The sequence below is a fragment of the Jaculus jaculus genome, chromosome 5, assembly GCF_020740685.1.
Source record: "Jaculus jaculus isolate mJacJac1 chromosome 5, mJacJac1.mat.Y.cur, whole genome shotgun sequence".
In the NCBI taxonomy this organism is placed as follows: domain Eukaryota; kingdom Metazoa; phylum Chordata; class Mammalia; order Rodentia; family Dipodidae; genus Jaculus; species Jaculus jaculus.
In genome coordinates, this window is record NC_059106.1 from 47749210 (window position 1) to 47773140 (window position 23931).

Consider the following 23931-nt stretch of genomic DNA (forward strand, 5'->3'; position numbering starts at 1 on the left):
GCTGGGGTTAAAGGCATGCGCTATCACGCCCAGCTGATAGGGCTTACTTTTAACACTGTGGTATCTCTGACAGACCTAAAAGACTGTTGCACAGTGCTTATGACAAGGGTGCTCACAGTATACATGGAGTTGTTAGATGTGCCATAGCAGTGCCTGGAAATATTAGTTCAGGTTGGCAACAGGCTGTGTTCAAGGGCAATGCTCTTAGGCAGGACAGATAGGCTACATCTGAGAAAAAGGACAACACTGCCTTTGACCATTCCTAGTGGCCAGTTCTCCCAGCACTCATGATTCCACCAGGGTTTGTTGATACTGCTTAGTTTGTCAGCACCATAGAGTCGTCACTGTGCACTCTAGTTACCAACTTCCAGGTCAGCACCTCTCCCCTTTGGCAGAAAGTGTATTCACAGCTCCAAATACCCAGTTTATACATTAAAAAAGGGTTTTAGCTGTTGATGCTACAACTATTTATTTTGTTGTTCTTTTCAAAGTATGGTCTCACTTCAGCTCAGGCTGACTTCAAACTCACAGCAGTCATCCTATCTTTGTCTCCCTAGTGTTAGCATTGAAGGTATTTGCTACCATGCTTAGTGGGTATGCTATATTTAAAAGTGAGAAATGGCAGCAAAATGCATTCATATTATAGCTAATACAAGTACCATAAGGTCATTTTCTAGGGCAATTTGAAACTTGTTTTTTGGAAGATGTGTTGGGGCTTCTGTTGCAAAAGATGTCTTTGTGCCTTGGAAGCAAGCACACTGATTACTTGGCTGTGCCCAAGAGGTAACAGGTTTGTAGATGCTCTCTTGGGCTTTTCAGCTCCAGGCAGGCCAGAGAGTACTCCATGATGATTGTGGAATTTATTTCTCTTGCAACAGTCTATTGATATGTAAGAAAGGGAAGAGAAAGAAAGGAAAAATGCTGGGAGGCTGCAAGTTCTAATGATATTTTATTTTCTTGGCCTATAACATTCTTAAGAGGTACAAGAGCTTCATTATAGTGGAAGAAATAATCTTTGTATCCTGGAGTTTGCTTATTTTAAAAAATATTTTTATTTATTTATTTGAGAGCGACAGACAGAAAAAGAGGCAGATAGAGAGAGGGAGAGAGAATGGGCACGCCAGGGCCACCAGCCACTGCAAACGAACTCCAGACGCGTGCACCCCCTGTGCATCTGGCTAACGTGGGTCCTGGGGAGTCGAGCCTCGAACCTGGGTCCTTAGGCTTTACAGGCAAGCACTGGAGTTTGCTTTTGCCTGCATTGGCTCCTCTGGAAGTCCTGGGGAAGTGTGTGCTTTTGGAGGAAATGAAACCCCTCAGACTGCAAAACTCACGCAGCGTGGTGATGTCAAGTCAGTTAGACTTTATGACCACCTCTGTTCTTTAGAGTATGCGTGCTGTAATTATTAGACCATCTTCCTCGGTTTGGTAGTTATTCTCCCAGTTGCTACCTATCTCCTCAACCTTATAAGCATGTCTCATGACAGTCTTATTTCTTAAGATTATGATGAAATCTGGACCTAACTTTGAGAAGTAATTATATACAATTCTCTTTCCTGTTGAATCTGGGATACATGGTGATTTTGCTGTTTAGTGGCCTGGCATCTAGTGATCAGTTGCTGCTTCCTGGAAACTTACAGTGAGGGCCTACAGTGAGCTTGGTAGAATGTTCAAATCATGGTTATGATGGGTTTTATTGCTAGAGGGATGTGTGGGTGGGGCAGTATCTGATCAGCCAGTACAGTCTTTAAGAAGTATGCCAAAAGTATTCTTTAAGTGCCCTGGTATGCTGCTGGCAACCCTTGATTTAAACAAGCACCTTTACTTCTGAGCCATCTCTCTAGCATAGTGTTTGATTTAAAAATAAACTTAAGGGGAGGTAATATGATGGAGAATGGAATTTCAAAGGGGAAAGTGTGTGTGGGGGGAAGGGAGGGAATTACCATGGGATTTTTTTTATAATCATGGAAAATGCTAATAAAAATTTAAAAAAATAAAAATAAACAAGCCAGGTGTGGTGGGGCATGTCTTTAATGCCAGCACTTTGTGGAGGCAGAGGTAGGAGGATCTCTGTGAGTTGGAGGCCAGCCTGAGACTACATAGTGAATTTCAGGCCAGCTTGGACCTAGAGTGAGACCCTACCTCAAAAAAACAAACAAAAATTTAAGATGTATTTTGCTGCTAGATTCTATTAGAACTTTAAAAGTGATTGGTGCTAGAGATTGATATTGAAACTGGGTATAGGGGACTAGAACCAAATAGATGACCAGAGACATGCCTGAAGGTTGCATTGGTTTTCTCTGGAGACTCAAACATGCTTCAGGGCAACTCCAGAAATTTTCCTTCCATATCACCATAGCAGTCTGGCCTGCCTGATTCAAGTTTCCGTTACATTTTTGCATGTTTGCTCATTGTACTAGAAATAGCAAGCTAAACAAAGCAGTAACAACCCCACAGGGTTTTCTTCTTTTTGCTAAGACCCTGTGATTTTTTTTTTTTTTCCACTTGTAGAATGTTACTGAGCCTGTGGCAGCCACAGAGACCTTGTCTGAGATACCTGAGCATGTGTTTCGAGGACTTCCAGAGGAACTGAGGCTTTTACCATCTGCTGTTGACAAGACCCGGATCGGTGAGTGCCCTTGTCACAGGGACAGCACAGATAAGGCAGCTTCCTGTGGGATCATGTTAGGTAGGCATTGGGCCACAAAATGAACAGATGTACCTTTGACTTCAACCTTTAAAATAATCACAGCATATTATAAAAATATTGGTTTTCTTTTCTAGGTGTTTGGGCCACCAAGCCAATTTTAAAAGGGAAAAAGTTTGGGCCATTTGTTGGTGATAAGAAAAAAAGATCTCAGGTTAAGAATAATGTATACATGTGGGAGGTAAGAAAGAATTCTCATTTTTTATAAGTTGTCTATATTTTAAAGAAATTCTTACCCTGCTCTTACAATTCAGCATTTGAAATTAAATTATTTTAATATGTTCTTTAAAATCAAGAGTATTTTTGTTAAAGGGAAAATGTGTTTCACTGGGTACAGACTGCTATTTACATATACTTTGGGGGTTTTGAAACTACTTGGCTCTCTTTGACAATGAAAGTCAATTTTTTCCCCCAAATCTGGTGTTTTGTTTTGTTTTTTTAATACTGCTTTGTCCAAGGGTGTTTTGCTTTCCCTAAGGTCTCGACTGTCTATGTGGCAGCTAATCACTTTACAGGTGACACAGATACTTGCCCTAAAACACACTCCAAGGTGGCTGTAAAGAGAATAGGAGCGAGTTCCTTTCCTCTCTGTATTTTAGAGTGACTCTCTTGTCACTGGAACAGTCAGAGTTGGATCTGTTTGGCCCATTGCACACTTACATACTGTGCAGAAGTTTTCATTCTCTTTCATGTTTTCCAACAACCCTGGAGAACAGAACAGGGTGGTAGCACATCCCCTCTAGAGGGGCTGACCTTGCCAGCGGCTGAGGCCTGAGTGGTGCAGTCACAGAGTCACAGCCTTATCTCCTGCCAAGCAATGGGGCATCACTGTCACTGTGACTGTCACTTAAGTTTAGGTCCTGCTTCTAGCTTCCTCACATTGAGCAGGGAACTTCGTCTGTGGCTGTGAAAATCTTCCATTAACAAGTTGAAGGCACTGAAAATGCTTTACTAGGATATCTGAATATTAACATTTCATTGAGAGAGCTGTAAAGATAAATGAGCTGATACTATTCCTGCCCTTTGCATGGAATCCAGCCTTAAGCCGCAGTCAGCTCAGGTAGTGCCCTGGGGAAGCACCTCAGGTCAGGATGTGACTCTCTTAAGCAAGTTCAGCTTTGGGATGGTAAACAGTCGTACCTGTTTCTTGCATGTTGACTTGTGAAAGCCTGGCACGTCAAATATGGCTGGGAAATGTGTGGCACATCCCCACAAGAGACTCAGGGCATTGGGGAAGTCGTCTTTGCTTGGTCTGACAGCTTCTCCTGGCCATTTTAGGTTTCTTTCTCATGAGTCTATTATAATACCTTCTTTTTAGTAACCTACTGTGATTTATTTTTGGGTGTGTGTGTGTTGTTGCAGATGGGTAGTGTGGAGGTCAGGGAGCAACTTTCAGGTGTCAAGGGCCTTCTACCTCCTTTGAGGCAGGGTCTCATTGTTCACTGCTGCTTTTACCAGGCTACCTGGGCCTTGAGCTTCTGGTAGATTCTCCTGTCTTCTTGCCTTCTGGCCCATAGGCATCACTGGGATGACAAACAGTGTGGGGTTCTGAACTTGGGTGCTTATGCTTGTGTGGCAGGCATTTTATCCACTGAGCCATCTTCCTAGCTCTGTCACAGAACATCCTGGAAGTGAAATTTGAGGCTTTAGGAAACAAAGATTTACCACAAGAATCATTTCAATATGCTATTTTACTACTTTTAGGGTGAAAGAGCTCTCTATAATTGAGAAAACTGACTGGCTAAAAAAAAAAAAAACTTTATTACTAAAGACAATGCCTGTGCCATTATAAATGTCTGCCCATGTGATTATACACCAAAATAAATGTGCCTTGAATTTTTAAGTTTCCCAGAGGGAGGGAACAAGCATTCTACTCAGATGGGAATGGTCATGGTGCAGATAATGTCAAGGAGCCAGGAAAGGCACACTCAAATTCATGTGTATATTGCTAAGCTTCAACAGATATCATTAATAGTAAACCTCTTAATGTCACCTTTTTACCTAGCATAACAATTCAGTGTTGTTGGGCATATTGTCAAATTATTACTCAGGCCTTGTAGAAAGTTTTATTTGCATTGAAATTTACATTTAGAATGACTGGATAGTAGCTTGTTGAAAAATTATGATTTGGAATGTGAAGTTGGATTCATTTGTCCCTATAAACTTGTTGTCATCCTGCTATTAATTTAAGATACTCCTACTTACCTATTGCTATAGTTTGTAAGCCAATCATGATGGTACCAGTTTTTCTGAGTGAGGTTTAAGGTTTCATGAAGCTGACTTTTCCTCTCAGCAACTAAATAAGTCAGTCTTATTCACTTCTCACTGGAAGACACATTTGTGTGTATGTGTGTATATAGTTGATAAACCTTTTTATTTTAAACTGTTAAAATACAAGGTGTTTATTACCTATGTCTTCATATGGCAAAGTGAAAAGATTATAAATGATACTATATGAAACTATATGAAAATCAAAGTAGGGTTGGGGAGGTGGCTCAGTGGTTAAATGTTCTTGGTTGCAAAGCTTGATGACCCAGGTTAGTTCCCCAGTACCCACATATAGCCAGATACACAAAGTGGTGCATGCATCTGGAGTTTGTCTGCAGAGGCTGGAGGCCCTCATACACTCATTTTCTCTCTTTCTCTCTGTCTCTCACTCTCCATGCAAATAAATAAAATATTTTTCAAAGATAAAAGAAAATCATGGGCTAGAGAGATAGCTTAGCAATTAAGGTGCTTACCTGCAAAGCCAATGGAACCAGGTTCAACTTCTTAATACTCAGGTAAACCAGTTGTACAAGGTGGTACATGTGTCTGTAGTTTGTTTGCCAGTGGCTGAAGGCCCTGATCCCCCACCCCAACACTCTCTCTCATAAATAAAATAGAATTAAAAACACGGAAAATCAAAGTAAAAGGTGCATTTTCCCATTAATTTGTCCCAGCCCCTGTCTTAATTGTCATACATGTATCATAATGCTTCTATACTGAACTTCATCTTGGTATTTGTCCTTCCATCAAAATCTCTTCAGATGGGCTTTTCTTTAGCAGCAGGGTTTCACACTCTAGCTAGAGTGCCATTGTCGAGCTAATCTAATATAAAGTGTTAAACTAATTTTCTTGACTATAACTCCATCTTAAGTCCTCTAAGCTTTCAATGAAACATTCCATTAAATCAGAAATAATAGGAGAGAAGCACTGGAGTGTGCCCAGGGTGAATGCACAAAATAGGTTCAAAGAGGAGACATCATGCTTTGATCTTCCTCTGTTATGGGTTGGGGGAGGGGATGCATAGAATAACACTCCCATATGTGTTGAGCAGTCTCCAGAATTTGGAAACAGTCTTTGATAAAAGACTTCTTCCCCCCCCCCCCTCCCTTGCCGGAAAGAAACAACAGCAACAAAACCTTTGATTTTGCATTGTAGCTTAGTCTGGCTTTGAACTTGGGATTCTCCTCCCTCTACCTCCCAAAAGATATATTGCAAATGTGTGTCATCCTTCCCTGCTGGTAAACCTTTCAAATTTGGGCTTGATTTCTTCTTTTTCTTTTTTTTCTTTGGACTACTCACTTGGTAGTCTAAGCTAGCCTCGAAATCGTGGTGATTCTCTTACCTTAGCCTCCAGAGTGTTGGGATTAAAGGTGTGTACCATGCCCAGCTCTTCAAATTACTTTTGTAAAAAATTATTTTCTTTTTCTTTATTTATGAAACACACACACACACACACACACACACACACACACAGACACAGTGAGAATGGGCACGCCAGGGCCTCTTGCCACTGCAAACGAACTCCAGATACATGCGCCACTATGTGCGTCTGGGTTATGTGGATATAATAAGCCCTTTAACCAATTGAGCCATTTCCCTGGCCTTTAAATTTTTATTCTTTTAACTGAAAATTGATTCCTTCTATTTGCCTTTTATTCATGTAGGTAATAAATTTAAGCCAGGAGGACAGAGAGAAGCAGAACTGCATATCAATTAAAATAGAGAAGTGGTCTGTCTGTAGGGAGAAGACTTCAAAGAAATAAAGACATTTTTCTTAGCCGTCAGTACCATTATGACAATATTATTAGCAAGTGAATTTCATAATTCTTGCTCTCTTCTAATTTGAAATCATTTATATGTGAAGCTTGCGGGTCAGAAGAGGAAAAAGTGAGAGAAACCAGGCAGCTGAATCTGCAGAACCTTTTTTTCAGAAAGCGCTGCTCAGGGGCTGGGGAGATGAGTCAGGAGTTACAGGTACTTGCTTGCAAAGCTTGCAGGCCAGATTTAGTTGCCTAGTACCCACATAAAACCAGATGCACAAAGTGACACATGCATGTGGAGTTCATTTGCAGTGGCAACAGGCCCTGACATGCTCATTCTCTTCCTCTCTTTTCAAATAAACAAATAAATATTGATAAAAAGAAAGTGTTGCTCAGCTGTCACTACTGTTTTACAGCTACTGAACTCTGTCAAAGTAACACTGTAAGAAAGATCTAGATTGCTAGGAAAGTTCAACTTGCCACTTATTTTTTAAAGCCCTACAACTATAAAGGATCTTCACATTTTTAAACTTTGTGGCACATGAAATTTTGTGAGATGCTAGCTTTGGTTCATTAGTAAAGTTTTATTGGTTTACTGCTATATTCCATTTATTTTCATGCTATCTGTGGCTCTCATTACCCCATAATGGCAGAGTTGAGCATGGCAACAGGCTCTGTGGCCTATATAGACTAAAATTATTTTAGTGTTACCCTTTATAGAAAAGCTACTGAGCTTTATTTCTGTGTGTGGTGGGGGGGCAGTTGTCTGGTGCTTCAAATTTGCTGAGTGGGTTATACCAGTAATGTAGAACTTGGTACTTCAAAGTGAGATACCCATAAAATTGGTTGACATAGAAACAGCTGGGCCAGTCATCCCTTAGGAGCTTCAGGATACATGAGAATATTGAGTAGAGAGAATCAAGTGGTTTTTCTAAACAGGTTAACTTTATATTAGCAGCTTGATGTGGTACAATTCCCCTCCCCTTTGGAAATTCATTTATTCACTCATTTAGTGTCTCCTTGTTCAACTTTTACCATATGTTTTGGAGCACTGAACTTGGCATTATGAACATATGGTGTGATGAACTCCTGACATTACCTCATGGAAACTGTTAATTTTGGAGTAAAGGACTCTTAGAAGTGACCTCATTCTTTGTGTACTTAGGAAGTCTGAGTTCCTGGTAGCTCGATTTCTTGAGGTCTTGAAGCTATTCTGGAGTTTGATCAGGAATGAGCCTCTTGGTGTCTATTCAGAGTTCTTCTAGCAAGGCCCGTAGACTCTTAGACTGGCTTTTATTGTGAAGACTGTTGGGTTACACTTTCCCCTAGATTGGATACCAACAATAGACCAAAGTAAGGATTACACCAAAGTCCGAAATTGCTAAATCAGTGTGTTTATTGGGGTTCCATACAGGAGTATGGGTGAGGGGTTTCTTACAGGAACATGAATGACTCAAAAACATCTGTATCCCACATAAGTCTACCCCATCTTAGGTGATGACTTACAGAGCCTGTGTCGCCAGAGTTCAGTGCATGACTTGCAGACAGCTCCACTAGTGAAAGTCTCTTCTTCCAAGCAGTTCTTACTCTTTTTTTTAAAGTTTAGATTTCTGTCTTCTTTTTTTTAATGAAACGCACTATTTTTATTTATTCATTTATTTATCTGATAGCGACAGATAGAGAGAGAAAGAGGCAGATAGAGAGAGAGAATGGGCATGCTAGGGCCTCCAGCCACTGCAAATAAACACCAGATGTGTGTGCCCCCTTGTGCATCAAGCCTCGAACTGGGGTCCTCAGGCTTCACAGGCAAGCACTTAACCACTAAGCCAGTACTTATTCTTTATATAACATTAGGATGGGGCCTTGTCAATCTTGTGAGTTTTATGAACTTCCTTTCCTGAGCCTTATAAGGTCCTGTGCCTTGTTTTCTCCTTGAGCCGTAATGAGCTTTGGAACAAGCCTCCCTCTGACTGTTGTATCTAGCAGGAAATTGCTGCACAACACTTGTGTGTCACCATCATGTTGTGTTCAGACAGGCTAATGATGAAGTAGAAAGGTTTGTTTTGGCTTCCAGTTCTGGATATTCATGTCCAAAATTGAGTGGCTCTGTGGTTTAGGCCTTTGGTAATGGTGGCATATCCTTACAGAAGCATGTGTAAGAGCAAAAGGATCAAATCTTAAACTGAAACAGAAAGAATTGGGACAGACAGAGTTCCGCAATCCCTTTTGAGGGCATGGCCTCAATGATTTACTAGGCCCCACTCTCGAGTCCACTACTTTATGATAGCAACACTCAGGAGACCTAGGAAGACACTCATCTAGACCACAACGCCTTCCTGAAGATCTCCCCACAAAGTCTACAAATGCACACATGCAGAAAAGGTTGTATGGTACTAGTAGGGTTCTGTGGAATTTTTAAACATCTTCAGTCCATAGCTAGAACTTATGATTTACGAGTAAGAATAAATTGAGGCTGGGAAGATGGCTCAGCAGTTAAAGACACTTGCTTGCAAAACCTGCCAGCCCCAGTTCCATTCCCAAGCTGTCCAGGTAAACCATGTCTGGCATTTGTTTGCTGCGGGAAGAAGCCCTAGTGCGTCCCACCCCCACACAAATAAATAAAATTTGGCTTCTGTTGGGAGATTTTCTAGAAACGTTTGTGTAATTTTATGTCTGAAACCTACTGAGTCATGTCAGAGGCGTCCATCATGGAAATAATAAGGCTAGGCTGTGAGTAGCTGAAAGGCCAAGCTAATTACTTTTTACTTTCGTATTTTGGAATGATCCATATGAGTAACCAGAGTTCTGGGATGTGCCCTCTAACAGATGTCCTTTGGTTGCCCTTGTCTGATGATGGATGATACTTTTGTAGTATAGTAGCTTGTATTTAAATTAAGCAAAGTTTTGCCAGTGAAATGATTGTGATTGGAAACTGAGGTTTGACTGGCTGAGATGGAAATTGTGACAAAGCACATTCTCATCCCAGCTCTTAACTACAATTAAGCTGTGAGTGAAAGCAAGAAAGCTGCCTGCTGCTGCTTTTTACACAGAGTGTGTATGATAATGATGAGGAAGACTTTAAAACAGTAACCTGTTGTTCCCATTCTTTTCCCTTAGTTTCCATAGATTCTACAACATCAGTAAGGGAAAGATAGGAGGTTCATATAAGCAAAAGGAAAATAAAATTTAAAAGACACAAAAATAAAAGTAGCTGGGTGTGGTGGTACATGCCTTGAATCTCAGTACTTGGGAAGCAGAGGTAGAAAGATTGCTATAGGTTCGAGGCCAACCTGGAACTATAGAGTGAGACCCTACCTCAAAAAACCTTTTTAAAAATTAATGAATTATCCCATTTCTTTTTCAGAGAAAACCATTACTGATAAGTTACATGGGTTCAATTTTATATTATTTTCTCTCTCTCTCTCTCTCTTTTTTTTTTTTTAGATTTTCTAATGGCATTTTCTTTTTTTTTCTCAATTTTTATTAACATTTTCCATGATTATAAAAAATATCCCATGGTGGGCTGGAGAGATGCCTTAGCGGTTAAGCGCTTGCCTGTGAAGCCTAAGGACCCTGGTACGAGGCTTGGTTCCCCAGGTCCCACGTTAGCCAGATGCACAAGGGGGCGCACGCGTCTGGAGTTCGTTTGCAGAGGCTGGAAGCCCTGGCGCGCCCATTCTCTCTCTCTCCCTCTATCTGTCTTTCTCTCTGTGTCTGTCGCTCTCAAATAATTAAAAAAAAAAAATCCCATGGTAATACTCTCCCTCTCCCCTACTTTCCCCTTTGAAATTCCATTCTCCATCATATCCCCTCTCCATCTCAATCAGTCTCTCTTTTATTTTGATGTCATGATCTTCTCCTCCTATTATGATGGTCTTGTGTAGGTAGTGTCAGGCACTGTGAGGTCATGGATATCCAGGCCATTTTGTGTGTGGAGGAGCACGTTGTAAGGAGTCTTAACCTTCTTTTGGCTCTTACATTCTTTTTTTTTTAATATATATATATATATATATATATATATATATATATATATATATATATATATATATATATATTTATTTGAGAGTGACAGACAGAGAAAGACGCAGATAGAGAGAGGGAGAGAGAATGGGCGCGCCAGGGCCTTCAGCCACTGCAAACGAATTCCAAATGGGTGTGCCCCCTTGTGCATCTGGCTAACGTGGGCCCTGGGGAGTCGAGCCTCGAACCGGGGTCCTTAGGCTTCACAGGCAAGTGCTTAACCGCTAAGCCATCTCTCCAGCCCTGGCTCTTACATTCTTCCTGCCACCTCTTCCACATTAGACCCCGAGCCTTGGAAGGTGTGATTGAGATGTAACTCAGTACTCCAGTCACTTCTTTCCAGCACTATGATACCTTCTGAGTCATCCCAAGGTCACTGCCATCTGAAAAGAGAAGATTCTCTACCCAAAGTGAGAGTAGCATTAATATAAGGGTATAAATATTAAGAGAAGTGCTTACTGGGCAGTTTGATAAGCATACTGTATACGTTTTTCCAGACACCAGCAGATGTTACACCTCTAGGGCTCATGACTACCCCTGTTTTAAGTTTTCAGTATCAGGGATGTGTTTACCCCCGTGGAGCGGGCCTCCAGTCCAATTGGAGGTCAGTTGGTTTCCACCATGACAGACGTGCCGCTATTGCACCTGTTGGCTCATTTGGCCTGGGTGGCCAATTAATAGGCTTGCAGTGTCCACTGTTGAGTATCTTTACTGGTGTTATCTCTTTCTCCCATTGAACTACATGTAGAAGGGCTTCTTCCAGCTTTCTGTCAGCTGGTCTACATGGAGGAGGTTATCAGCCCAGTTCCAGCGGGATTTCTCAGTGGCCTTGCAGCCCAAGTATGTGGAGTCTTCAGCAATATATTTTTTGTCTTTATATATTCATATGTTTAAGCTAAAAAATATCATATAGTTCATTCTTTCTGTAAATGACTTTATTCAGTAACCAATTCATTGTTTCTGTTATGCTGATAGAGCTCCACAATGTCTTGTTATCTTTATTATCTTAAAAATATTTCATTAGTGTATATTAATTATATAAAACAGTGGACTTTCTAGTGACATTTTAATTCCTTTTTTAGTTACAGCAATAGTGTATGTTTGAAAAATTCTTGAGGAATATAGGAATATCTAAAAGAAAATAAATTCCTGTATATACAGCTAGACTTTTGTAAAACATTTTAACAATTACTTAATATTCTCCTATCTGGATGGAGTATAATTTACTGAACTAATTCATGAATTAGGAAAAGTTAATAGTAAACCACAGAATACATTTATGTATACATGTCTGGATACAATTGTCCAATTATCTCAAAATAAACTTCTACAAGTGTGTTTGCTGGTTGAATGTATGTATAAATGAAGTGCATATTTTCACACATCTTTTAGTACTAGGGACTTTGCTAGACAAGTGCTTTTATCAACCCCAGTCCTTTTTACCCCCTTAAAAAACAAGTTTTGCCAGGTGTGGTGGTGCACACCTTTAATCCTAGCACTTGAGAGGCAGAGGTAGGAGGATCTCCATGAGTTCGAGGCCAGCCCAAGACTACATAGTGAATTCCAGGTCAGCCTGGGCTAGAGCTAGTGAGACCCTACCTTGGCAAACAAAAACAACAAAAAAAAAACAACCAAAACAAGTTTTTCAATTTAATAGGTACGATATGTTATTTGAAATTATTCTTTGATAATTTTCTTTTTGTAAATGAGTTACAAATCTCTTGTTTACCTATTTTAAAAACCTGAGCTTCAGTACTGGAGAGGCTGAGGGAGGAGGATTGCCACAAATTCTGGGTCAGCCTGGGCTACCGATTGAGATCTTATCTCAAAAACAAAAACAACTCCAAAACAAATCCTAGAAGCCCCATTTGAAGCCGTGGACCGTGCATAAATGAAGACTTCACTCAACTAGAACTAGCTTTTTATAAGGTCTGTGTCTCAAAGACCAGGGAGTTCCTGTGGAGTGCCTTTTGCTACTGAGCTAGGTGGGCAATCTCACTGCTCTCTCCCACTCTGGGTTTCCCTGGCAGCTGTCTCTGTGTGTGTTTGTACAGCCCCATTGATCTGTCCACACTGCTGGTATGAGGATGTGGGTGGTGATCGAGTGGTGTCATCTATGATAGATATAATCACAAGGAGACCTCGCTCCTGAGCCCAGAGGCAAGGGGAGTATAGCATGTGCCAACTAGGAAGTGACTGATTGGGATGGGCAATGTCCAGGAGCCATCACTCACTTCCCACATTTCACTGTGCAGGCAAACATGCCAGTCCCATCTCCTGAGCACCTGAAAGAGGCTTCTGTTGCTTTGGTGCATTTGGTTTAACTTCAGATTTTCTGTTGCATGACTGCTGTCTTCATTACACAGCATTGGAGGCCTGCTGTGTTTTCAGGGGGCAGGAGTCTGTGTGTATGTGTGCCTGTCCATGTATGAGCTGTAAAGCTGAGAGAGGCTCTGCTGATGGGACAAGAAGGCCTTGTAGTCTCTCCTAGAGTGTTAGGTGGTAGGAGAGGTCTTGTCAGGGAGGTGTGAGGTTGTCTAAGTCAACAAGAAAAACTTCTGTTTAAAAGTAGTGCAGAGAGGTGTTTAGTAAACAACTGGACAAATGCACAGTGGTACTTAGATGAGAGTGAAAACCCCACTTTGCTGCTTAGTATGATGCAAGAAAGTAACCACAGAGCACTTCTGACAGGGTCCCTGTCACACGGTGAGTACTTCTTAGAACATGGTGTGTAAAGATACTCTCCTTCCACCCTTTGACCGTATCGTGTTCACTTACTATACGGTAGACGTGGGCTGAGTGCCAGAAGAGGGCAGACTGTTGCCTCAGGGACGAGCACGGCTGTCTTGTTCCACATGACTGCTTGCACTTCTGTCTCAGTCTGTCCTTGGGTACTTTGCTGTCTAGTTTGGGAGAAAAGAACACATATATGTGTACACACACAAAATTAAACTTAAAAACTGCATGCAAAGTAGATGCTGTCTACATGAAGCATGAGCAGTAAGTGTTGGTAGCACTTCTGGGAAGGAACTGAGTGCACAGGGATCAGATGAAGGCTGCTCTCCGTGCGGCTCCTGAAAGCGGGCTCGTTCACTATCACTTCCTGGAGGGCTCTGATAATTCCCAGTGTGTGTCCTACCACACTCTAGTCTTCCCCCACCCCCAAGATAGGCTCTCACTCTAGCCCAGGCTGACCTGGAATTCACCATATTAGTCTCAGGGTGTCCTTGAACTCACGGCCATCCTCCTACCTCTGCCTCCTGAGTGCTGGGATTAAAGGCATAGTCTTGATTGATATGCTGGATGGGGTAACTGCTAAGGTGAGCTGTGCCTACAAAAGCATCATAACTTGTCTCTGATTTACAAGCTGTGCTCACTTTCTGAAGTCCCTGGCAACCCCACTAGAGAGGGACACTATGCGCTATGTAGCCCAGCAGTCCAGACCCATACTCAGCACTCAGGCTGGCAGGACATCCCCAAAAGTTTGTCAGTTTCAGGTGCTTCTGGGCACTACTGCAAGTGCTGTTTTGCCAAGTGACATGTGAGGGAGTGTACTTGCCACTTGTCCCTCTGCACACACTTGCAAAAGCATTCTAACCACAGTTGCTTATGTCTAACAAAAATAACCAAGCCCAGAGAGAAACAGAATTAAGAAGTTTCACTTTAGGGTTTCAGTTTTCAGCTTTTCTGTTTTTCAATTTTAATATTTGTTTAATTTAATTAATTAATTAATATGTAAGCAAAGAGAGATAGAAGAGAGACAGACAGAGAATGGGCATGCCAGGGCCTATAGCCACTGCAAACAAACTCCAGACATATGTGCTGCTTGTGTATCTGGCTTACGTGGGTCCTGGGGAATTGAACCTGGGTCCTTTGGCTTTACAGGCCAAAACTGCTAAGCCGTCTCTCCAGCCCAGCAGCTTTTCTTTTTCTTTATCCTTCTTTATCTTGTTTCTCTGAAATGCGTGTAGAGTACTTGTAAGGAATGAAAACCATTGTTTTAAAAGTGGAAGATGGAACTGTTTTCAGGTACTCCTGTTTTAACAGAGGCTCACGCTTGTCTGGTCCCTAGGTATACTACCCGAATTTGGGATGGATGTGCATTGATGCCACCGATCCACAGAAAGGCAACTGGCTGCGATATGTGAACTGGGCTTGCTCAGGAGAAGAGCAGAATTTATTTCCACTGGAAATCAACAGAGCCATTTACTATAAAACTTTAAAGGTAACAGTTCTGGAATGAGTCTACTAGTGGTTACCCAACATTTTCTAATTGCTATCCCAGGTGCTAATTGCCAAGGACAACTTTGCAGTGCTGGAGAGGGTTGTGTGTGGAGTGGTTTATCCTTGCACTCAGGGCTCTGTGCTCAATAGATGGTTGCTGCAGCTTCCCATGTGAGGGGAATGAAAGCAGGAAGCTCAGGTTGAGTAATTACAGACTCCATCTTCCCTGATACTGCTGATTATCTAGTTGCAGCTTTTCCCTCCTTCTCCTGTAACTCAGATAGGGGTGGGAACTGTCTAGTAGATTTAGCCCACCGTGAGAAGCTATCAGTAGTGTTGTGATACTGTGTTAACTAAAAACACATGAATAGTCTTCAGTCTTGGATTGTTGGCTTTTTCTTTCCTTTAGTTTTATTCAAGATAGAGTTAAATAGAACATATTTCTCCTGCTGATTTTTTTTGTTTTGATTTGTTTTTTGAGGTAGGGTCTCACTCTAGCCCAGACTCACCTAGAAAATTCATTATGTAGTCTCAGGGCAGCCTTGAACTCATGACTATCCTCCTATCTGCCTTCTAAGTGCTGGAATGAAAGGCATGCACCACCATGCCTGGCCCTTCTGCTGAATTTTGATTTGGAGATGTTAATTGCTCAGAGGTAAAGGACAGCCATGCTCAGAGCTGATGAAGAGGATATCCAGTACATTTGGGATATTACTACCAGGCTGCCTCTCATGTTGCTGTGTTTCTGTGACAAGCTAGATTCTGTCTCTCTCCCTTATTTTCACTGGTCGTGTTCATGTAGAAGACCGGTCTGTATTCTATACATGGAATGTTCTAGGGTGGAATCTTTTTTTGCCTTTTTGGAACATATAACTTTGCTACAAATTCTGTACCTAGCAAGTATTGTTTACTTATCTGTATTAAAATGTCACACGCTGCAGGACAAGCCTGTGAAGTGTCTTTCACAGAGTTGGGCACTTCTCACAAAGGAGCATGACGAGAAGGCCATGGCAGGGGTGCTGAGTCCCCAGCTTGTCATCCTGGTAGCACTAGGCCTTTTGTGGGTTTTGTTAACATGTGACTATTGAATTTTCCTTACCCGCATTTTTCTGACTTTGTCACCTAATTGGACTGCCTATTACCTAATTTATAAACCTATGTCCTTGCTTCTATTCCTCCCAGGAATTTTTTTTTTTCTTCATTTACACACACATTACATCCAAAACATTGTTTCCTACTTTGTTTTGGCTGGATTATAGTAGCATGCTTTTGTTAGGAGGATTGCTATATGATTTTCAAAACACTAAATTTGAAATGGGATTCAGAAACTCATTCTGTTTTTCCATTATGCATAATTGAGAGACATTTGGTTGAATTGGCAAGGTAGAGTAGTGGGTGAAGCTGAAGCAATGCTGAGGGATGAGTGTGACATGGAGGCAGTACTGCAGGCTGAGTGTCACTTTCTGGAATAGCCGTGAGGAAGCCAGGCATAGGTGGCGCACGCCTTTAATCCCAGCACTCGGGAGGCAGAGGGAGGTGAATTGCTGTGAGTTCAAGGCCACGCTGAGGCTAGAGTGAATTCCAGGTCAGTCTGGGCTAGAGTGAGACTCTATCTCAAAGAGTAAAACAAACAACAACAACAACAACTCCCCCCTCCCACAAACAAACAAACAAACAAACCAATTGTGACGAGGGATGTGTGTGAGATGGAGACAGTAGTGTAGGCTGAATGTCCCTTATTGGTAGTGTTTATTATCAGAAATGTTTTGAATTTTGGAATATGGGCATACACTTGAGATATGTTGGGGATGGAGCCAAAGTCTAAACATAGAATTCATTTATATTTCATATACATCTTATATAAGTAGATAGAAGGTAATTAATTTCATGCAGTATTTTTACTGGACCTATCTTTTGATTATGATCTGTCACAAAGTCAAATGTGGAGTTTTCCATGTTGCATTATGTAAACATGACTTTTTCAAGCACCTAGATTTCAGAATTTTTGTATTAGATAAGATACTAAAATGAAGTTATGCATTATTGTGAAGATCAAAGAAGCCAATTTGTAGTATCTTAATGTAAAATAACTACTCAAAGTGTGAACTAATAAGTTATCATTTTGCTTGTTTTTGTTCAAAATAACAGTTCTGATCTCTGCAGCCATCCCTGATCCTACCTTTGATGTATGCATGAAGCCTTTCAGATTCCTCACTGGTGACCATCTTCACTGTGTTTTTTGGGATTAATCATTTTAGGGGGCAGATTTTGTAAACGAATGACATGTGATGTCCTCCGGGTTCTGTATCACCTTCTCAACTCATTATTCTACCCTTAAGATAATTGGGGAATCTCAGCACTAGTTTTGTTTTTACTATGATTAAAAACTTCAGGTCTCAGGATATATATAGCTTAGTGGCAGAACATACTGTAGGCCCTGGAGCCAAACAGCAACAACAAAACTACCCTAAATCAACCAAACACAAAAGCTATTTTAAGTTTCCGAAAGTTAACTGTTACGCCTGCAATCTCCTGTCCGTTATTTGCATAAGTATTTATTGAGTTCTGTGTACCAGGTACACGACTGCACTGATGAGCAGGACAGACAAGGTCTCCAGGCTTTTTTGTTTTCCCCCCAAGGTTGGATTTCACTTTAGTCTAGGCTGACCTGGAATTCACTATGTAGTCCTAGTGTGACCTCGAACTCATGGTGATCCTCTTACCTCTGCCTCCCAAGTACTGGCCACCATGCCTAGTTCCAGCCCCCTTTTAAAAATATTTTATTTTATTTATTTTTGAGAGAGACAGAGAGAGAGAGAGAGAGAAAGAGAATATGCTTGGGTGCATCAGGGCCTCTAGCCACTACAAATTAATCCCAGATACATGTGCCACCTTGTACATTTGGCATACGTGGGTACTGGGGAATCAAGCCTGAATCTTCAGGCTTTGCAGACAAGCACCTTAACTGCTAAGCCATCTCTCTATCCCAGCCTTTCTGAATTCTAAAGACAAATTGGAAGGGTTTGATGTTTTCTTTTTTGTTTGTGTTTTAAACATTACCATATAGTATAGTTATATACTCTTTCAGTAGTGGTCTCCTGAGATTTTATTAGACTACATCAGCCAGCACCCTGCTGGCCATCTTTGCTTGTGTGAGCACACACTGCTGGGAAGCTCCTGCAGCAGTGCTGCTGCCTGGCGACACACTTCTCAAAACGCTTTGTCCTTCAGGGTTGCAAGACTCTGCAGGCAAAAATGTTGTTTGGGTCTGAAACTTCATATTTAGAAAATATTTATTTATTTGAGGGAGAGAGAAAAAGTGAAAGTGAGAATGACTGTGTATGGTTGTGCCAGAGCCACTTGCTGCTGCAAATGAACTCCAGATGCCTGTGCCACTTTGTATACCTGGCTCTATGTGGGTGTTGGGGAATTGAACCCAGGCCAGCAGGCTTTGCAAGCAAGTGCCTTTAACCTTTGAGTCATTCCCTATTTTTTTTTCAAATTTTTATTAACAACTTCCATGATTATAAAAAATATCCCATGGTAATACCCTCCCTCCCCCCACTTTCTCCTTTGAAACTCCATCATATCCCCTCCCCATCTCAATCAGTCTCTCTTTTATTTTTATGTCATGATCTTCTCTTCCTCTTATGATGGTCTTGTGTAGGTAGTGTCAGGCACTGTGAGGTCATGGATAACCAGGCCACTTTGTGTCTGGGGGGAGCACGTTGTAAGGAGTCCTACCCTTCCTTTGGCTCTTACATTCTTTCCACCACCTCTTCCACAATAGATCCTGAGCCTTGGAGAGTGTGATAGAGATATTACAGTACTGAGCACTCTGGTCACTTCTTTCCAGCACCATGATACCTTCTGAGTCATCCCAACGTCACTGCCACCTGAAAAGAGAAAATATTCTACTAAAAGTGAGAGTAGCATTAATATTAGGCTATGAACATTAAGAGAAGTGCTTACTGGGCAGTTTGATAAGCATAGTATATACATTTAGCCAGACAGCAGCAGACGCTACACCCCTAGGGCTCATGACTACCCCTGTTTTAAGTTTTCAGTATCAGGGATGTGTTCCCTCCCATGGAGTGGGCCTCCAGTCCAATTAGAGGGCAGTTGGTTTCCACCATGACAGATGTGCCTCTATTGCACCTGTTGGATCATTTGGTGTGGCTGGCCAAATAAAAGGCTTGCAGTGTCCACTGTTGAGTATCTTCACTGGTGATTTCTCTCTCTCCCATTGAACTGCATGCAGAATGGCTTCTTCCAGCTTTCTATCAGCTGGTCTACATGGAGGAGGTTATCAGCTCAGTTCCAGCAGGATTTCTTGGTATCCTTGCAGGTCAAGTATGTGAAGTCTTTAGCAATAGGGTCTTACCATCTATTCCTGGTGGGAAGCCAAGGGTCTTGGCAATGTCCTGTAATGTTTTGGGGGCATCAGGGACCTCCCTCATTCCTTATTTTGCAACTTCATTTTCTTAAAACGTGGATTTGTGCTGCTTTTGTCTTCAAAATACTAAGGAGTGCAGAAAATAGCAACAGCACAGAAAAGAAAAAAAAAAGCAAAACTCCTTCGCTTAAAAAGATTGTATTTTTCTCTTTTTAAGAGAAATGAATGGTATCTCTTTTTACAGAATGCTGGGAGTATGCAGCTCCAGTATGGTAACGTCTTAGTCATGAGCAATGGAGACAGCTATTTGGTGGTGAACAAACCAGGTTCCTGTTTAGGGTTTTGGCAGCCTGTTAGCATTTAAAAAATTTACATTAAATTTGCAGTACAAACCGATTTTGGTGTGTTTTCATAGTATGTGTATTGCGGTAAGAATAAGTTGGATGGATGTGAGTGCCCTTCTGTGAAAACCTAGCATTGATTCCTTCCTTCCATTCCTCCCTTCATATTGGTATTGGAGAAGCAAATCCAGGGTCCCATGTACTCTCTTCCCCTGAGTTTCCTCTGCTCTGTGTTGGTACTGAGCTTTTCAGTAGCTAGTGCTGAGTGCTCTCTGCTGACACCTGGAGAAGAGGGTTGGTGGGAATAGGCGTCATTTTTCTTGGAGGTTTCCTGAGATTGTCCAGTGTTGACGTCTAGCCAGTGTTGTGGCTGCACTGTTTGAAGAATATATTAAGAACAGTTTCTCCCTGTTCTTCCCATTTTCTTTTAACTTTGTCTTTATTTAATACTTCAAATATTTTGTAGTATCCTTATTTCAAATATTATTTGATGTCATCATTTTATGAATATGATATAAAACACAAAGAAATGAAATACTTTGGGTTGGAGATATGGCTCAGCATTTAAGGTACTTGCTTGCAAAGCCTCAGGGCTCAAGTCCAATTCCATGGTACCCTTGTAAAGCCAGATGATGCACAAGGTGGTGCATGTGTATGGAGTTCATTTGCAGTGGCTAAAGGCCCTGTCTGTCTGCCTCTCTTTCTCAAATAAATGAATAAAATTTAAAAAGTGAAATGAACCAAAATTTACATGATTTAGAGATTTTTTACTTTCAAAAAGCGAATAAAGCAGATTAGCTCATCAGCGTGCCAGAAGGCGTATGTGATGGTGATTTTAACTCACGCATAGGTGATTTATCAAATGAGATTTGGGAATGTTAGGTTTGATTGATTCAAACAAAGGCAAAATATGTTAGTTCATAGTTGATAAACTGGGGGCTGAAGAGATGGTTAAATTGTTAAGCTTGCAAAGCCTGATGGTCTGGGTTTGATTTCCTACTACCCACGAAAAGCTGGGTGCACAAAGTGGTGCATGCATATGGGATTTGTTTATGGTGGCAAGAGGCCCTGGGTGTGCCTATTCCCTCTCTTTCATTCTCTCTCTTTTTGCTTACAAATAAATATCTTAAAAATACATGAAAATGTCAATTTAGGGAGCAAAGGAACAGTGGCTAAGTTCTTTTATTTTAGATAACTAAATTCTTTGAAATTGGAACTATATAAATAGTGGGAGCTCTTCAGAGAATGAAACAAAATAATGTTTACTACCAAGGGCTATCTAAACTAGAAGCTGTGGAAGTGGGGAACTATTTTGTTTCTAAACTGATGCTAGATGAAACTTCCATCCCCTTCAAAAACCAAACCAAAATAGGACCATTCTTACTTTTACATCATGCATTGGTCAAAACCAGGAAGTCAGCCCCAAGACAGTGTACGTTAGTTTATTTATTTATTTGCAAGCAGAGAGAGAGAAAGGAGGGGAAGCATGCCAGGCCTTCAGACAGTACAAACTCCAGGTGTGTGGTTCACTGCACAGGTACTGGGGAATCATACCTGGGTCGTTAGGCTTTGCAAGCTCCTTAACTGCTAAGCCATCTCCTTAGCCCCAAGACAGTGTTTTATTAGCTCATCTGTCCACTATACTAAGATGTTGTCAGCTGTTTCCAGTCATGCATTTGTAGGAAAACATTGTTATGGTATTTGGTGGTCATCGTCTTACCAGTCTCTTTAAGGTTAGTGTTTCAGCAGAAACAGAAGTTTCAGAAGAACTGGCGAGTTGTTTTCTAGACTAACTCCTGGGCTTCATTGTGCTTAACTCCTGTCACACCTTTTAGCATCCCAGAAGTGATACTGTGTGCATGGATGGCATCAGGAGACAAGTGCTGTCTTCTTAGACAGTATTTCCATTGATAATAACTCTGTGGGGGGATTATTTTGAGAGTAGGCAAATGATCTTTCCAGACTTTCACTGATGAGTTTTAGCATCCATTAGTGAGTCTTGATTGCTAAGTGGTTGTTTTCTAATTCCCTCATTTCTTTTTCACTGTTTTGTTGAGATCTATTTCAAAAGTATTACTTTTTACATATTTGCTGGTTCATTTTTGACAGAATAGACTCATGGACTCTTATCCAGTGATGGACTTTTACTTGCATTGATTCCGTGGAACTTTTTAATGAATGAGCCCTTGAGAGTGAAAGCTATTTCCCACAATTCTATTAGGGCCCATCGTTGTTGCATTCAAAATATTTCATCAGGCTGTAGGTGTTGTATAATGGTGGTGGTGTCCTCACGGTCATATATGCCTGTGAAGAATTTACTGCTTTAGAAGTGTTACACATAGGAGATATAAACAGCGTTTCCTTTTGTTTCTGAGTGTGATGCACATTCGATGTCTTCACGGGCTCGGCCTCGCGCTGGCTGGTGGCTGCGTAGGGGATGTGCGGCCGTGCGCTGCCTGGGTTAGCATTTCTGTGATACCCGAAACGGCGCGCGCACGGTCCAGCGTGCAGAGCCTTAAGCTGCGCGTGCTCTTGGGGTCAGAAGCTTGTGCTGCTCCTTGCCTTTGCTTTCAACTTCCCATCCGCTTGGATTTCCTGAGGCAAAATGGTTCCACATTTTATTTTCTCTTTATGAATGGGTGGCGTGAGGTTTGGCGCTGTAGGATGTGCAGGCACCTGGCTATGGAGACCGAGCATCCACCCCACATCTGCGGGGCAGTCCCTCTCTCCTGCGTGAGGCAGGGACGGAGTGCGAGGCGGTCCCTACCTCCCGCGTCCTCCACACCTATCCCCCGACTCCCTCCCTGCGCGTTGCCCGCAGCTCCTCCTCCCAGCGCTGCCGCTGCGCGCGCCCGAGAGCTCCTCCCATCGGCTGCGAGCCCCGCCTCCTTCCTGTGCGCGGCCACGAGCGTCTCCCCTCTCCGCGCGAGCCTGCGGCGGCGCCCGCCCGACAGCTGTTTGCCATCGGCGCCCACTCCCGCCCGCCGCGGCGCCGACCCCGCCCCCACTAACAAACGCCTCTCTGATTGGCTCGACGCTTGTCTCGTCTCTCTCCGCAGCCAATCGCGCCTGGCGAGGAGCTCCTGGTCTGGTACAATGGGGAAGACAACCCCGAGATAGCAGCTGCGATTGAGGAAGAGCGAGCCAGCGCCCGGAGCAAGCGGAGCTCCCCGAAGAGCCGCAAAGGTAAGACTCGTCGGCCGCGTCTGACCGCATCCCCTGGCCCGGCGCAGTCACCGATCCGGCGCCGCCACCCTTCTGTCGGCATCCGGGCCGCGGGCCGGGCGCGGCGCCCGCGACGTCTCGGTGACCTTTTCCGGACTCGGCCCTCCCGGCCCGGCCCGCGGTCCCCGCCCGGCCCGCTGCTGAATCACGGCGAACCCAGGGTGCTCACCGAGCTGTTAGCGAACTTGTACCCGAGCGCTCGCGCGGGGGAAAGTACGCGGCCCGGCCGGGCGCGGCTCGTTCCCGGCCTCCACCGAGAACCCGAATGGCTCTCGACAGGCGGCCTGTCTTCCGGCCCGGCTGACAGCGCTCCTCTGACTCGGCCGCCGCGCAGGACGCGGGCCGGGGGAGGAGGTCCAGAGGGACGCGGAGGACCGGAGCCGGAGGCCGAGGAGGAGGAGAGAGAGGCGGGGAGAGTTCTACGGAGAGACGGAGACTGAGGGGAGCTGGAGGGCGGTGGGCTTCCCCAAAGGATGCTGCGGGGCATTGTGGAAGTTGAGGCGTATTGGTCTGTCATCTTGACTCGCTTCTTAGTTTTATGATTTATGATGTTTTGAACAGAAGGTAGAATGCAGCCACACTTACAAAGGGAGGAGATAATTTGAGGGTAGGAAAATAGTTTGGCTGGCTGTATCCTATTTCCAGCTGGCATTCTGATACGGCCATGGAAATTTTTAATGAGGAATTTTAGTATGAATTTGGCAATCTTTTGTAGAACCTAGTTTGAATTCATGTCCAGACACGGTGTGGCAGTTTTCTTTAAATTGCATTGAAATACATTTTTTTAAATTTTGCATATTTTTAGATATACTTTGTAATCTCTTCACCAAGAACATAACAAAGTATGTGAAGTCAGACTGTAAATAAAATCAAGTTTGGTGTTTGAAAATCTAAAAAGACTCCGCAAGTCCATTAATTACCTATTTTTTGCATTTCACAGCAAAATGGAAATAGACTCGGGTGTTTGGTGAGCCTCTTGCTGAGTAGTTT

General features: G+C 42.6%; 1 protein-coding gene across 3 annotated transcripts in view; it reads left to right on the forward strand.

The window, feature by feature from the left end:
* Positions 1-23931, forward strand: part of Prdm2 (PR/SET domain 2) — a 127328-nt gene that overhangs the window by 33471 nt on the left and 69926 nt on the right. For 2 of the 3 annotated variants that reach the window (XM_045150661.1, XM_045150662.1), the window contains exons 3-6: positions 2512-2689; positions 2785-2888; positions 14828-14980; positions 22776-22902. In XM_045150661.1, the coding sequence (XP_045006596.1) occupies positions 2512-2689; positions 2785-2888; positions 14828-14980; positions 22776-22902 (562 nt within the window). The remainder of the gene's footprint in view (positions 1-2511; positions 2690-2784; positions 2889-14827; positions 14981-22775; positions 22903-23931) is intronic. The other variant, XM_004657627.2, reaches the window with a different exon arrangement.